Source organism: Phaseolus vulgaris, chromosome 8 (assembly GCF_051622355.1).
Source record: "Phaseolus vulgaris cultivar YP4 chromosome 8, ASM5162235v1, whole genome shotgun sequence".
NCBI classification, from domain to species: Eukaryota; Viridiplantae; Streptophyta; class Magnoliopsida; order Fabales; family Fabaceae; genus Phaseolus; species Phaseolus vulgaris.
Genome location: NC_143505.1, coordinates 46,513,725 through 46,531,454, shown reverse-complemented (window position 1 = coordinate 46,531,454; position 17,730 = coordinate 46,513,725). Strand labels below are relative to the sequence as shown.

The window sequence follows — 17,730 nt, the reverse complement described above, 5'->3', positions numbered from 1 at the left end:
TGATCTTTGGTGGGGTCTTGACTTGATTGTTGAGATGACTGCTCATAGTGTGAATTGTCTCTTGAGTCCTTGGTCATCTTCTTGGGTACTTGGATTGTATCATGCTCCCCATGTTGGAAATAATTTGACCTCGAATTTAGAACTCCAGTAAATAACATAGTCAGTTTGTTCACATATAAGATAGTACGAGGTGTGGTATGTGAAGTAAACTTATGTTCATGAAGCTTTGGGAGTTCATATGGGTAAGTTCTAGATACAAGCCATGTTTGGAAAGAATATTTGGGGATGACATGATGTTTTGCTGAAAATCCTCTTAGAAGGTTAGAACCTTTAGGAGGTGTTTGAATTTCATCCCTAAACTTCTTTACCCAATATGTCAAGTATTTAGAATTATCAAGTAATAAAAAAGAAAGTAGGAAGTATACATAGGAGGCGTGGTTAGTTTTGTGTGGGTCAACATTATTATTTTGATTGCGTGAGATGAGATGTTGAGATCCATTTTACTTTCCTCTCTTGTTTCATTTTCTCTTTTGGTTTTCATTTTTATTTGGTCATCATGAACTTCTTTGGGAGAAAGGGGTTTTAAGATAACTTTATGCCCTTGGAAGTTGAAAGACTTTTTATTGCCATCATGTAAAACTTGTTTATCATATTGCCAAGGTCTTCCCAATAGAATATGTGTTGTTTCCATTGGCACAACATCACATAAAGTTATGAGGACTTGTTTAGTAACCATGATTTCACCTTCAATACTAAGTCATTGAAGTTTATAGGACTTTGTATGAGAAATAGTGGGTAATTCAAGTTTCTCCACTACTCTTGTACTTGCCATATTAGCACAACTACCTCATGTATTATCATGGAACATAACTTGTTGTTGATAAAACAGTAGGTGCGAAAAATATTTTTTCTTTGGTATCATCCAAATGTTTTGGAATGATTTTCACCTTAAAAAAGGATTGATTATTCTTTATACTTATATTTTTTAGGTAGGCTAGAGGTGAATTTGTATTAATTTTATTTAGAAGGAAAAGAATGACAAGGACCTAAAAAACACATTAAGCATATAAAATAAGAAGCAAATAAGAACAAAAGTAAGAAATAATAATAATAAAATAGAAATAGGAAACTTAGAGACCTTAAACAATAAATTAGTAAGCAAAATTACTTTGTTAAATTTTTATAAGTTTCTAAAAAAATTAGAGAAGATGAATAGAAGTGTGAAAGTACATGAATGCACTTAATTAACTCATGATGGAGATAATTAAGCAAGCTTATACACCTAATTACCTAATCATGTGAATGTTTTTTATAACTTATTTTGGGTTGTTTTGGTGTTTCAAGAGTTTTCTTTAACATCTATGAAAGCTGTTTTACATCAAGATGTCACCCAATTGATGAATAAAATGATATTTCACTTTAATAAAATGATATGTGACATGAATAAAACGTAATTATAATAAAATGATATTTCACTTGAATATATTTTTCCTTGGAATGTTGAATGAGTTTCTTTAGCATATTTACTACACTACTATATTTCTTTTTTTTCTAAAACCAGAGAATCTTCTATATGTTACTTTACATATTCCAACTGAGAGTAATATTTGATATCACACTTATTCTCAACTTCAATTAGGGACAAAGTAATTAAATTTTGTTTCTGGTTTAAGGAGATGACACAATATCCAAGAAACTAATATCCTCCGCTTGTATTCTTATTGTCAACTTTGTCCCCAATATAATTTGCATTGTAGAATCCTACTAACATGAAATCTTTTTTTCCTTAAACACAAGTTGGTTAATGGAACCAATTAGACAATGAAAAATCCTTTGACAACTTTAGTACGTGACTCTCTAAAATCATAATGAAATTTAACACTCAGACAAACATTAAACATTATGCATAATATCAAGTATCTTATAAGGTAGAGTAAAACACTTTATCATTATTTGATTTACACCTTTACTTATTTCAGTTTTTATTAAAGAATTTAATAAATAAAATTAATACGAAAAAAAATCCATGCTAAAATGATACGTCTATTAATAAGTTAATGCATATTGTATTCAATAAATTGATAGTAATTCACTTTGTTTGTCATTTTTTAAATGTTTCCTTTTACAATTTATATTTTTTAAATTATAATATTAATATTTTCTCCTATTACTTATTATAGTAAATTTCATGCTGTATTTGTCTTTTAAATGCTATGGCCAACAATATAAAGTCATTATATTAACAAAAAAAAATTAAGTTTACACATTACGAAAATGCAGTTAATTGTGCTAAATTTTACCAATCTCTTAGTTTTCTAAAATATTATTTTTATAAAGATATCATTGAAGTGAAAGTGTTCAAATTTGCTTATATTTCAAAACAAGAAAAATAAGGGGATTTTTCTTACGAATTAACTGGAGACAGTATTAGATGTTCGTTTCTTGCACTTCTATAAGAATATTCTATCAGATTTGCACAAAGTGAAAGTCTAAAAACCAATTGTTTTTGCATTTAGATTAATTTTTAAAGATACATTAAGATATTCTTGCATTTTTACTTCATTTACCCTCAAGATCCAACAATATTTCATGTTACATTAATGTTTTATGTTACATACATTACGGTTATAATTTCATATTGATATTATTCTAACATAATTGTATCAATTTTTATTAATTATGCTTACGATTCCTAAGAAATTAATTGTTAAAAAACTTGTGAAACGGATAGACCGTCTAGTTATAATTAAATTTCTTTAATTAAAACTTTTATTTTATTTATAAATTATTAATTAATAAAACCAAAGTGCTTTAATTTACTATATAATACTTATGTCATTTATATTAACATGTAATTAACAAAAAAATATAATATTACAATTAAATATTAATAACAAAATTTCAAAAACTTTTTTTTAAGTAATGGTTTCAAATCACCATTATTTGTAGTAACATTGTTAAATCAAATTTAACCTAAAGGGGCTAAATTTGAAAATTTAAATAAAGGAAATCAAATTACATAAAAATGAAAATTGAGGAACAAAATTAAACAAAAAATAATGATGAAACTAAAAAAACTAAGCCAATTAAAAAAAACTTTTAATTTCCTTTTTTTGTAAAATTGACCAAAAACAGCATAACAACTTTATCATGTAGAATCAAACCCTCATTAAAGAAAAGAAACGGATCAAAATGCCCCAAAAAGATGCAATGGCCTAGCATCTTCCACAGCAGACAAAATAGCCCCTACCTACCAACCCTATAACCTTTAACCAAAAAACAAGAGAAAAAAAAATACCCTGTTAAACAGGCAGGATTGAGGCACCTGTAACTTATTGCAATATTTGCAAAATGCAGGGTTCTAATCAAAACCCACCCCTCTTCTTTCACTCTCGAATCATTGGCCTTCAGAACAAAAGGAATGGAACTAATCATCTGCCATCAAAAATATGAAACTTGGATCTAACTATGATTAAAGAAACAGTATGTCAATCTTCAGATCCGGGATCAGTAGAGCTCAACTCAGCAGAAGATCCATGCAAGTTAGATGCATAAGATTCGAACAACTTGGACAGCTTTGGCTGCATTCCCTGGCATATCTTGAATGTAGTTGGGTCCAAGTTCTTGCACTGGAAAACAAAAAAGCCAATGAAAAGTAACAAACCCAATTTAGTCACAGAAAGTTGCATTAAAATGTAATTTGGTGCGGGAAGAAAAAACCGATAGCAGAAGAGTTCACTCAAGCATATGAATTTCAACAAATCGACCAAAAATGAATTTCGAACTCATTCCGTTATACAAAACAAGGACTTTTAACTTCACAAGGGGTTAAAAGTTCACATAATACATTTTCATTATACTGATGCATGATAAAACTATGCAGATTTAAATTGCAATGATAATAATCAGTACAAATCTAGATTGAGATATCATTACCTCCTGATAGAAAGCATTGATTTCCTCTTCTGTAAGGCCTTCATCCTCGTCTGAGTTCTCCTCCCAGCCAAGAGAACGAAGGAATGCAGCTTCTTCCTCATCTGGATATATTGTAGAACAGGGAATTGATTCTTTGTCTTCATTATCAGAAAGTCTTTGAACCTCTCCATGAGCATGGGCATTACCATTGCTAGTCAGTTCGGTGCCATTCCCAAGAGACTGGGGACTTGAAGATTCATGAACTATTTCTCCATTTACTTCATCAGATTTCTCCACCATGGGAGATGAAACCATCGGGCCAGAATCTGGAAGAACTGCAGAAGAATTCATCAATGTTTTCTTCTTAATGAGATTGAAAAAATCATTCCGGCTCTGCACTTGCGAGATGGAATGTTTCTTATCCAAAGTTGGACCCAATTTCAGATCCAAAGAAACTGATTTCCTTTCCGTGGAAGATTTTAGATTATTGGGGTTCCTCAAAGGAGCAGCAGCAGCAGGATGATTTCCTGGTTTGCTGTTAGAATAATTTGTTGGATGTGACACATCCTTGGAGGTAGGGGAACCACCATTTTCCCAGACAACAGACTTCAGATCAGTAAACTTTCCAGATGTCTTCGGAGCGTCAACTTTGGCATTTATACTGCGAACAGATTGGCTTGCCATGTGCAATGCAGAGGGTTGCAGTGGCACACTCTTGGTAACTACATTCATCTCAGCATTTCTAATAGCTGTTTTGGGCTTTGATTTCTCAGAATTAAGAACCTGAAAAGAAAATTACACTAAATCATTAGACTTTAAGAGAAAAGAAAATAACACATAATATTTTATCTTTTATTGAACACAAGTAAATATACACATGAAGCTAGAAATATAAACTTCCGGCGTTGAACAAGAAAACATCCAATTTTAATATTGTTTAAAAAATGCATCCTATACAAATCCTTATTTCCTCCACGGGTTTCTATAAAATCATGGAAACAAATGGAGCATACATAACAATAACAGCTTACACAATAATTTTAAGTATCCTTTAAGGAACTCACAAATTTCAAGTATAATAGCAACATCCACAAACCCATCCGAGGTGAACTAACAGTAGAAGCATGGAAAACAATGTACAATTGCAGGAATGGGAAGGTAGTAAAAGTGAAAACATGATGTATTATAATTGAGAAGGGCATCGAAATATTCACAATAAAAGCAGGTAAGAGCCAGCTTATCATGACATAAGCCATATCGTTACAATTATACATAGAAATGTCTCAGTATATTTCTTTAGAAACCTTCTACAAATTTATTTAAAATATTATGACAATTATATTTTTCCCACCAAAAGAAATTAAAAGGTTTTAAGTAATTGGAATATGAAATCATGACAGATTGTTATTCCAATGAACCACATAATCCTAGCACACAGGATCCTTATACACCATATAGAAGATATGGTGGAAGAGAGATAGGTATCAATGATGGATGGTGAAATATGGCAAAAGAGCAAAATTTAACCATATATACACAGCATTGCGGCCTACAGTACCACCCTATCAGGCCTCCCTGCACAAATCGCTATAAGGAAGTGTAGCAGAAAATCTGCCACACCATTCTGAAATGGCACTAATTCAATAATAAATACACAGGTAAATTCATGGGTACTCGTAGTGAAACAGTAAAAAGGACTTGCACTGTAGGTTTAAAAAGTAGACCAAGGCAGTCAAAATCAAGATTATGGTTGGATCATTAAGGGCTCACAAGATCATAACTCACGGGATTGAAACATGGAAGGTGGTTGCTTAACAGACAAGAAGGAAGGAAAAAAGTAACATCAATTACATAGCAAACTAGGTGAAACTAACTGTGCATGAAGGAGACCAGTTTTTATTAACCCAAAAACTCAATGTGACACTACACGAAAACATGGTGGCAAGTCCACCGTTTCCAATGACAATCCCAATCTCACTCCTTGCATGGGCTCTAAATCGTACATGGTGGTGGGAAGAACCATGAATCCAATTCCAAATTTTAAATTGTGATTTGGTCTACATTGGAGTAGACAGTTGATGACATTTTCCAAGTAGTAGTCATAAAATGAAATATTTGTCCACATTGATCCCATGGATGAGGAGCACAAAAACATCAATAAGAAGAACCCCTACTAGGATAATGATATTACTTCATGAATCAAATTCAGGCTACAAAATCGTGCTCAAAACAAACAGAAAAAAAGCAGGATTATTAAGCATTTTGATTTGTGCTTAAAAAAAACAGAAAAACAAAAAAGCATCATTATTAAGTATTCCCAATTCCTAATGCTAGTAGTACATAACAAAAGCATCCACACTTAAGGACTCAAATTTTCATTAATATCTTCACAAATTTAGATGAGAATAGAAAGACTATAGTTTCACAAAACAATTTAAACAGACCTCAATGAGGCCACCCTGGATATCTGCGTACATAATATACCTAAACCACTAACCAAGGTCAGCTAATGGATTACATGTCTTCATTTGGTTCAGCTAGAAGGTCAACTGAGAACCTGAGATTGGATAATAACTAAAGCAAATTGTCCCTTCCATAAACACCATCTTGTTACAAGTTCCCGCATTACATAGCAAGGAGTAAAATAAAATAGAAAAAAGAAATCAGTAAGTGAAGCACCAATTCCTGTTTAAATTTCTCATACAAAACAAAAATAAAGAACTAATAAACACTGGTTACAATAAGCCAAGAAAATAATGAAGTGAAGCGTCTGTTTAATTCTTATATATTTAATCCTTTTGTTTCACTGAAATATAAACAGAAGAAAGTGGAGCACAGCCTCAGGATAATAGACACAACACAGGTCTCAGGATTAAAAATTAAAATCATTCTACAAATTCTGCTAGCAGTAATAAACTTAAAATAGTAGAGTGACATGATTACAAGAATTAGGGTCTGTTCCATCACAGAGATAGAAAACGAAAGAAAGTGGGATGAAGAAAAGGTAAGAAAGATGAAATAGAGTGAAAAGTGTACTAGTTTGTTTGAGGAGGAAGTGAAATTAAAATGAAGAAAAGTTGTCATTTCAAGTAATAAGGAAAAACTAATTAAATTGAACAAGTGAACAATTACAATGTTATCCATATCTTTATTAATTGATGTTTACCAAATGAAATAACTTTTTTAATTTAACACCTTCAAATTAAGATCTCATTTTGTCCAATATGTTTATACTTTGATATATAATTATGAATACTATTTATTAAAAAATTACAATTTTTTTTCTAAACATATTTTACTTAAATTAATAAAATAATATCACTTTGAAACGAACATGGTCTAACCATATCTTGAAGAGAGATAAGAGAGGTAATATTAGAAAATACTAGTTTCTTTTACACTTTCAACCTTTTACTCCTTGTATATAAATGAAAAATAAAACATGTGGCACCCAATGGAATTCTTCAATCCTTCATTTGCTACAAAACAAGGGAAATGTTTTCTTTCTGCTCATTACCCTGCTCTAGTCACTTTCCACTGTCCTTTCAAACAAACAAACCCTTAATTTGAGTTGTAATTAATCACTATACCAAATCACTACAACATATTATCATCAGTAAATGATACAACAAACTATCGTGCAAAAGAATTTTAACAAAAACTTCTCTATCAACTTGTTAAATTATATGATGTCTTTATATTACCTTGAAAAAGATCTGTACCTGACCATCATTAAATGCAACAAATAAAAAATAGTACTATGAACAAAAAAGACAAAAAAAGAAAGGTAACCTTTCTAAATCTGATAGTTATAGACTACACCCTAAACCATCAAAAGACTCCAGGCTATTCAAAACATTTTTTAAATTGTCAACATCAACTCAGTTACTAAATAGCACTCCAAAAACAACAAATTCTAATCCTACCACTTCATAGCGCTATATAATGCAAACAAACTAAACTAAACTGCTAAAGTACAAGTCTGACTTCACATGATACAGTACACCTTATTTATGCATGTACGCTAATTAAAAATTACCACAATTAAAAATTATGCACATAAAAGATAAGATACATACGGTTATAGATTAATTATGAGAAATAAAATCCTGCAATGCAATATAAAATAAAATAAAGCTTGCAAAAAAATTACAAGAGTATTTCACAAGGTGATTCTCTTACCGATGCTTTAGGCATTGAGGGTGTTACTGGAATCAACTGTCTTGACTGCTTGATAGCAAGTTCCTCGAGCCTTTGGGTTTTCACAAGCACCTACAATTGATTAGGGGCCTTAATACTTGATCATGGACATATGTATAAAACCAATACAATTTAAAGAAAAGAATAAGATAAAGTAGCTAGAGACACAGGTACTGGCTCAACTACCTGGGGAGTAGAGCGAGCTCGAGATGGAGTCTGTGTCAATGCCTCAGCCATATTAAGACTAGCTGTTGTACTTGATGCCACAGACCCAGAAGTTGTATTAACAGTGTGCTGTACTGATAGAGATCCAGCACTGCTGCTCCCAATTATAGTAGGGACCTCTGCTAGTGCAGATGTCCATCCCTCCCCTCCAATCAAAGCAGAACTACCAACAGGCAGGCTCTGACTAGTAGCACCACCCAAACCAGGAGATGAAACCCTCACCACTTCAGGTGATCCCTGCTTTTCTTCAGTACTAAGTGATGGAAAATCCTTGTCAAAAACAGCTTTCTGAATACTACTATTAACATTACTCCCAGAAAGAATGCCATTGTTATTGCTCTGATGGCTACTGCCACCAGATTTAGTATCAACTGCGACTCTACGGGGTAAAACATCACTCTGTTTCCTGGAAACCATTGAATGAGACCGGCGCAATGTATCCCTCTCCATCCTTCCAGAAAAGAGGTTGGCCAATGGGTCAGAACCATCACAGTCCCAGATATCTCCAAAACTAGATCTATCTTTCTCTCTGTCCCGGTCTTTGTCACGATGGCTTCTGTTGAAACTACTATAGGCATGCTTGGCAGAACCATTTACAGAACTCCTTCGGGAATTTGATGAGGATGTCCGTTCAAGAAACAGTGAACGAGCATTATCAAAATCACTACCATTCTTAGAAGACCTACTCCTTGCGTGATGGGCTACAGAAGGAGAATCTACACAACAATGCCATGACAGTTAGTATTTTTTTCCCCTTCTCAATGGTAAAACACATTAATAAAATTAATACCGAAGGTTTTAAATTGTGCAAATTGCAGACAAATGCAGCCACAATTGCAGTCACAGTAAAAAAAATATTGCCACAACTGCGATCGTGGAGAGTCAAAAAAATAATGGCCACAAGGAAAGACAAAGACGTGGCCATAAAGAAACAATATGCATACATGGCATTCTGAATTAAATAAAACAAAAGAATTACAAATGTACACAATACAGATAGAATATCTAAATTACCATTGTGAGTAGACGAAGATGGAAAATGTTGGGCTGAAGTGCCGGCCCCGGCAACACTTCCAGCACTTCTCAACCATTCTGGAACTAATGTGGGTTCACTTCTTTCCATAACTAAGACTGAACATCATCAGAAACAACAACAGAAAAATTGGGGCACCTCTTCACCAGGTTCACCCCCAAGTAGCACTGCCACACTTGTTTGTATAGAGTACGAATCCCCCTCTCTACCTTGCACCAGTCATTACTCTTCGATAACCCAACCTAATCAAGAAACCCACTAGCGCAAAAACTCTTCCCAAACAACAAGAAATACCAGCACTTCCACAGTGAAATTCAATTACTCCTCAATCCACTATCCTTCAACAACATGAAAATAAAGAACCGCAGCCGTAACTTGTCCAAAACAAGTCCCGAAACAAGCCGATATGTCCCCCTAAAAACAGACACCTGAGTATTGAAACATAGGCAATGTTGCGAAGGGCCAGCTTCTCAAAGCTACGCCTCCATCATTAATCAAAACACGGATTTACACTATAAACCACTCACAGATGTTTCACCTCTCAACACAATTCAAAAAACAAAGAATTGGGAACATCGACGCACGACTAAGGCAGCAATGCTAGAACTCAGAACTCACCGCATTGCAAACCCATCCGTTTCTCCAAAATTAAAAAAAAAACAAAGCCCTAGAGGTGTGGAAAGAAAATATGCAACCCAAAAGAAAAACAGAAAACCAGATAAGAATACGCACACGCACGGGATTAATTGATGGGGCTAAAAAAACACTCCTCCAGAACCTAGGGTTACGGAAAACGTCGACGTTTGATTGCGATAGCAAAAAGCGAAACACGAAAAAGGAACCAACTAACCCTAGAGGCGAGGCAGTGATTGACTTATGGGAGTAAAACGTCGACGTTTGAGTGATAACCGCAGAGACCTTATCGCAGAATGCGAATAGAGAGAAGGAGAAAACAGAGAAGTTTGGTTTGGTTTAGGTTTGGAGTTGGCGAATGAATGAGCAAAGAGTGAAAGAGGATGGGCGAAAGAGAGAGTGTTTGTGTTAGAAATAGGAAATAGGGTTTTGTTTTTGTGTAGTGAGATGTGTTTGTGTGAATTTGCGAGGAGGCCAGAGAGACAATGTATAATTTTCTGTTAGTTTTTGCGCATATTCTGAAGCAAACGTATAACTTATGACTATCTCTCTCTTCCTTCATTCTTCATTTTTTTCTTCTTAAAACAATAATAATAAAATTAAAATAATATTTTGTGTGACCCTTTTCTATACATTCTTTTGTTTTTGTTCCCCTTCCTTTCTCCACCTCTCAATTTCTCTTGTTACAACTTTATTTAATTTTTAGAAAAAGTTCAATGAATTCTTTTGTCATATTTTAGTCACTTTTTAATTTTTATTATATTTGTGATATTTTTTCCTCTGTTGATTATTGACCATAGCCATCAACTGCGTGTCACTCAAGTGTGGCTGTTCATGTTTGCTTTACAATATTTTACATGAAAAAAATATTTTGAGACAAGATTACAGATTTTGTTCAAATTAATTGTGAATACAGTTTAATTTTTTCAAATTTCAAGTAAATTCAATTTGAGTTATTTGTGTATAAAAATAAACATATTAACACTCTTAAAATTTAAATCCAGATTGGTAATTTATTATTGGTTATTTTGTTAACATATCCGTTAACAGATTGAGTTGAGTGAAAATCTGATTGCACTTTATACTAAGAATAATTTAAATATATTCTTTTCTATTAATATTTTAATATGTTTTTAGAAATAAAATTGTAACGAGTTTTGATCTCCAAAATTATAAATTTGAAATTTTATTCATTTCACATTTCAGAAATAAATTTTTAAACATATTTGTATAGTCTGAATTTATTTTTGTAAAACAAATATATTTCCAAAATTCAAGATAACATAAAAAATTCCAGATCATTTATTTTTTTATTTTTGCTTCCAAAATATTTGCAATATAAAAAAGTTAAATTATTTATATAGAATTAAACTTTCTAATTAAGAAAGTTATTATATGTTTTCAAACCTATAAAAAGATTTTATTCATTTAAATTTTGAACATATTTGTATAGTCAGAAATTTTATTTCTATAAAAAAAAGTATATTTCCAAAACTATAATTTTTTTGAGGAATAAGTAAGCCTAAATTTACAATTCTAAAAATATACAAATATACTTTGGGAATTTAATCATAAATTTATTTAACTCGTAATTTTAATTATTTTAATTAGTATTTTTTACTGAAATTAGTATTTTAAATATATATATATATGATTTATTTTAATTTTAATGATTAATATAAACATATAATCATTTCAAGTATTTAATTATTATTAATGTTATGTTAATATGTATTTTATATTTATTTTTTAAATAATAATTATAAATGTGCTTATTTTTTAACATTTTTTTTCTAAATTAGTTTGACTTTTATTAAATAGATATAGTTTTTAATATATTAAAGTTTTGATTTAACTTTGTAATCTTTGAAATATTGAGCACATGCAATGCTATTGTACTCCACTTTTAGTATGTATTAAAAAGAATAGATAGTAGAGATATCATTGAGAGTGCTACACCCTTAAAAAAATACTCCCCCATTAAATCTCATTATATTATTATTTTAATTATATTTTATATTTTATATTTTAATATAAATTATATATAGAATTAAGAGTACATTAAATTATCAATTTAAAATTGAAAACAATTGTTTTAGTCACACTATCAAATAACACTATATGGTATGAATTAGTTATGTATAAGGATTCTCATTATTAAATTTAATATAGATTTTTTTTGTGATATACTATCAAATTAATTAATTTTTATATTAAGTATTAAATCCATTACATGGTGTATAAAAATTTAAATTTAATTATATTGATTGATAATTTAAGTACTTTTATATTTTACCAAAATATTTCCATGAAAAATTATATTAGATTAAAATTTAAAATGTGTCTTCAATAATTATTAATCACATTAGTTAGACCTAATTATTAGAAACTAAGTGTAAAATTTAAGTCACACCTCATAGATTAAACTTTAATTATTTTGTATTTAATTAGAAGTGAGAAAATTTGAGGAGGCAAACCAAAACAAATTTGTTGTTTTAATTTTGTTTTTCATTTTTAGTAAACTTAAATATCTTGATTTGTTTGGGAAGGCTTATCCAAGATTTCTTTAAACGTTAGACTACATCTTTCATTTTCTCTATTTTTTTTTCTTTTCATTTCAACATTTAGAAGAAGCACAAAAATTAATTAAATTTCTCATCATCTTCTTCTATTTATTATCTTCTAACATTTTTTATCCGAAGTAAATTTTTGTCCACTCAAACCTTTTATTCCAATTATATAGATCATCGATTTTATTATAACCATGACACTTTTTTATTTATTATTATTAGGAAAAAGTTGAATTGGACTCTTCATTTTTAATTATATTGTTAAAAAAATTTCTTAAGATAAACTCTTCATTTTCAATCATATTATTAAAAAACTTCCTTGAGACAAAGATGTTTACTCCAAGTCCTCAACCTTCTCTTTCTAGTAAATTTGTGATCACTGTTATTTTCAATCAAATAAAAATTTGTGAGTATAGACCATCTAATGTAGTGTATTTGATTGTCTGGTCTATTGCATCAAAAGAAAAAAAAAAGAATATAGAGAGAATTAGTCAACCTAAGTTGTCTTGCAACGAATTCAATTATAATCTTAGTTAAATAGGATCCATAGATCGTCTAAAAAACGTTAACTAGAAAAATCAATAAATAAAAAGAGGGTTATTGTTGTTGACCAATAAAAAGGAATAAGATTTAAATGAATTAGAAAGCAAATTGATTTTCAGCTTTATTCATCATTGAATTCTTCATCTTTTGTCATATGACTATCCTCCATCTAATTTCCAAACGAAATTGAATTTAACCCAATAAGTGTCAATCAAATTCAACAAAATTTAATTATTGAAACAAGCATCCACCAATTCATTTAATACCTTACTCGTCTGCAAGCATATACTCGTGAAATTTATAGTTTTTTTACCTCTTGAGTTAAACAAACAATAGATTGTTTAGAATAAAGCAATTAAACAAAAAATTTAGTTAAAAAATGTAATTGAATTATCAACAAGTGTTCAACAACAATTCCAGTAACAAAAATTAGAATTAAAAAAAATTATACTATTTAGAACAATACATTACAAAAAGTTGAAAAACAAAACTAAATTACACAAAACCTCGTAATTCAATGTGAAATCACAAGAGAATCATCCATAAAGGTTTAATCTTCCATACGAAGACAAAATGAAAAAAATTACAAATAGGAAAATAGAAAACTAAGGAAAATGATGCAACTAGGTTAGAATGTCTCCAATGTGTAGTGTAAGATGATGACCTTCCTTCTTATGACATATATTTTCATAAAATAAGTTATGCCTTGTATTTCAAATTAATTTGTAAACACATTTTGTTCTCGATTTCAATTGTTCATTTTGCTTTAATTCATTTTCAATGAATTCTTAAAATCAAAATGAGTATAGAAAACATTTAATAATCATTTGAATATATATATAATAGAAATCTTAAGTTTGGAAACTTCCCTTTGAAGATCATCCTACCTGTATCCTCATTTGTCACATATGACTTGATCATCGTCTGTCAATTGTGTTAGCTTTCTCTAACAGTGTGTAATGAGCTTCGTCCATTGACTTCTTTTGTAGACATCGTCTACCATGCTTTGTGACACCTTTGTATAGCCCTTCCATGTTTGAATATCATTTGACGAGTTCCTCTAAGACATTATCTGACGCTTTTATGTTAAGACTTTGTTTAGCATGTTATTGTTTGTTCAATATCATCATCTAACATGGATGTATAGTATTTCACACAATCTTAACATTTTGTGTAACATCATCTTTCTTTTTTTTCCAGAACAATGTCTATTGTTTTGGTAACTTCTACATTCTTAATATTGTTGTTAGAAATCATTACACATCTTTATAGTTTTGTGTTATCATCAACATACTTAGAGTCTCTTATCATAAGATCGTTTAAGATTGATTGATTTGTCTAGAGTCTTAACCATTAAATGGTTGAAAGGTAATGAGTTAGTAGATTGTACTGAAATGGTAGGAGGTAGTGAATGCTTAAACGATATGAGATGGGTAGGCGATATAGGACAGGTAGATGCTATGGGATGGATAGGCGATATAAAATGGTAGATGATATTGTGTTATACTTTATGGGGTTAGACGCTTTAGTGTTAGACACTTTAATGTTAGACTTTTTGGTGTTAGACGTTGTGATGTTAGGCATTTTAGGATTATATGATATGGGGTTAAACACTAAGTAGTGAGCAGATGCTGTATGGTTAGACATTGTTTTTATGGTAGAGGGTGTGAGGTTTGATAGTCCATTTAAGTCAGTGTCTAAACCTTCAGATGACATGGAAATTAAATATATAACTGAATTAATCTTAGCACATATCAAACAAACATTGGAATCACAAGTTCAACCTTCATTAATTTTTGAAAGTTGTGTTAAATTGAAATATAAGTTTATATCGTTTTCAGACTTTTGCACTTTTTATTATTTATCCTCTTTGTGGAACTCATGTTATTTTTCATCCTTTTCAATTAATACAAGTTTTCCAAAAAAAATCATTTGCATAAGATGACTTGATATTATATTACTTAAAGGACTAACAACTTTTTGCACAAGCTTATTTAATTGATCGATCTAATTTTGAAGTATGATTCGGTTAAGCTCCATTTCTTTCTGAATTTTCATGTTATTCTCAATCAATTGCCTCATCATCTCTAAAGTTTACTCTTCATTTGCTGGTATTGCATATTGATGACTTTTTACGGCAAGTGCACCGCTTTGTCAGAAGTAATAATTGTCCCTAAGGACGGATATCGATCCCACAAGGAACAGTGAATTATCAAGTACAATAATCGCTTAATATAGAACAAAACAATTAAAAGTGTATTGAAAGTGGTTGTGTTGGCAATGATCAATAAGAAAACAGACAAAGAATTAGTTGTTTCAATTGGAAAAATAGGGATTAGGTTTCATCTCTCTCACTCTCATGTATTTTGATTAGCATGTCAATATTAAGTTCTTTGATTGAAATTGATGTCCGTATAAAAATCATCTATATCGATTCCTCGCATATAAAATCCTTAAGAATGTCCCCTAACTATCGATCCCTCGCATAATTATAAGAACAACTTAGAACGAAGCTCAAACTTTTAATAGCAATTAACATTTCAAGTCTATTCCTAGCACTCAAATATGTTAAGTATTGTTGTTTAGGTCCGAACCCTAAAAATACCTCCCGGTCAGATTTAAGATTCTCAATTTGTCACGGAAAATTAAAAGTAAAACAACAATACCAATAATCAATCAAGAACTGAATATTAATATATAAAATATCACCTCAATACATAAGAGTTTGAGCAGATTACTCCCAATCCCAAAGGGTAGAATTAGCCACGCATACTTCTATCACCTTCCATTCTCCCAATTGGGTTACAATTCACTCTATGGTGTTTTCCTCTCAATCTGGCACACTAAGGTTGAGCCTCTAGCCCTCTATTTATCCTAGTTTTCTAGGGTTAGGTTGTTTATTGTGTCGCACTAATGGGCTAAATGATAAAACATAAAAAAGGCCCAATCTTTCTTTGCATCTTTTTCCATTTTGGGACCTTCTATCTTTATCTTTTTGGCTCAAATCATTCATCTTTAATCCAAATCTCCAATCTTCCTTAGAAATCTGCAATTAACACCAAATTTGGGAATAAAATACTCTTATTCAAATAAAGATCATAAAAAATGTAAAAAGGTATAAATTCATAAATTAGGGATTATTTTATATGTAAATTAGCAATAAATCCTCATAAGTGCCTATACTTTAATATGAAATATTACTGAAATTAGACACTTATCACTCTCCCCAACTTAAAATCTTGCTTGTCCTCAAGCAAAGTAAAGGAATATATTTGAATTTAAATATCAAACAGCTTAATTCACTAAACAACAAATCAAATTAGAAACTTATGATGCTTCCAATTTCAAATATAGAAAATTATAGACACAATCAATTTCCAGGATAAAATCAAAACAAATAAATGAAAATTCATCAAGGAAAATCTTCTCATATGCTCACGGGTAAGTGTTTCTCTCTATTTTCACTGAATCATAACAAATCACAGTTGCTTTTCATTTCATCTTCAAATCACAAACATATTAGAAACATGAATCTTAAGATCTTTTACAGGGTTGTAATGAGGCTGGGCTTCCAAAAAATATTGGTTTTTCTTAGATAACAAAATGCACATCTTAAAGAAGAAGAACATACCTGCAATTCAATTATAGAGAACATATATGTTATCTAATTATCACTTTCTTTCGATGTCACCTTTTTCCTCATTTTCTTTCTTTTCATGAAATTTTTTTCTATCTTTCTTTTTTTTTATTTCTTTTTGTTCTTCTGTTTCTATTTTTTTTTTCAATAATAGGAAAAGATTCTTCCTATTTTCAACTTTTTGAACTTTCAAAATCAGAACCAACCATTCCCTTTTCTATATGTATTGCATCTATGTTCTCCTTCCTTAGACATGCTAAAGGGTAGAAAATTATATCAATAAAGGTTAAGGTGCAATATTAACAAAAAATTTCTTAGCCCAAAGGGGATATAAAAAAATTGGAATTCTAATATAAAGGTTGGCTTTTTGGCCCTGGCTCCTAATTAACACAACAAATGCCTCAATCATCTTCATGATCTTTTATGATGCAACAAAAATAAAAATTAAGCAACCACAACTGTCAATTCATCAGTAAAACTCTCAAAACTGTTTAAGGTTCACATACTCACTTGGTTTAAATGGTCTCATTCCTTTTTGTCTTGTCATTATTTGTCCTAATCAATCATCCTGATAAATTTTCATGTATCATAATTTTAACTACATTTGAATAGGGATTCAATCATATTTTCTTTTCTAACCTGTGTCTAATTCATCTCACTGTTTAATATCTAAACACAAATTCTTTTTTCCACAATTCAAAATTAATATTCTAGTTCTTTTTTATTTGAGAAAAATAAACTAGAAAGCAAACAAATTAAAAATGAAAATTTATTCAAGAAAGATAATTCAAAACCTAAAACTAACAAACTAACAAAAACAACAAATTTATTCAAAACACAAAATAAGCAATTAAAACAAACTAAACAAATAAACAAATAAAAAAAACAAAATAACCGAAAAATAAAATAAAATAAATAAAAACTAAACAGAAAATAAAATTTAAATAATTGAAAAGAAAAGAGAATTAGAGAGA

The 17,730-nt window shown here is 30.4% G+C and overlaps 1 protein-coding gene across 1 annotated transcript; it reads right to left on the bottom strand.

Annotated features, from left to right (window-relative positions):
* Positions 1-3,086: 3,086 nt before the first annotated feature.
* Positions 3,087-10,563, bottom strand: LOC137827153 (uncharacterized). The gene is made up of 5 exons (XM_068633368.2): positions 9,355-10,563; positions 8,302-9,056; positions 8,098-8,187; positions 3,937-4,698; positions 3,087-3,629 (listed from the first exon to the last, which is right to left on the bottom strand). Exons 1-5 carry the CDS (start codon positions 9,461-9,463, stop codon positions 3,489-3,491), a joined length of 1,857 nt encoding a protein of 618 aa, XP_068489469.1. The 5' UTR covers positions 9,464-10,563; the 3' UTR covers positions 3,087-3,488.
* Positions 10,564-17,730: the final 7,167 nt, after the last annotated feature.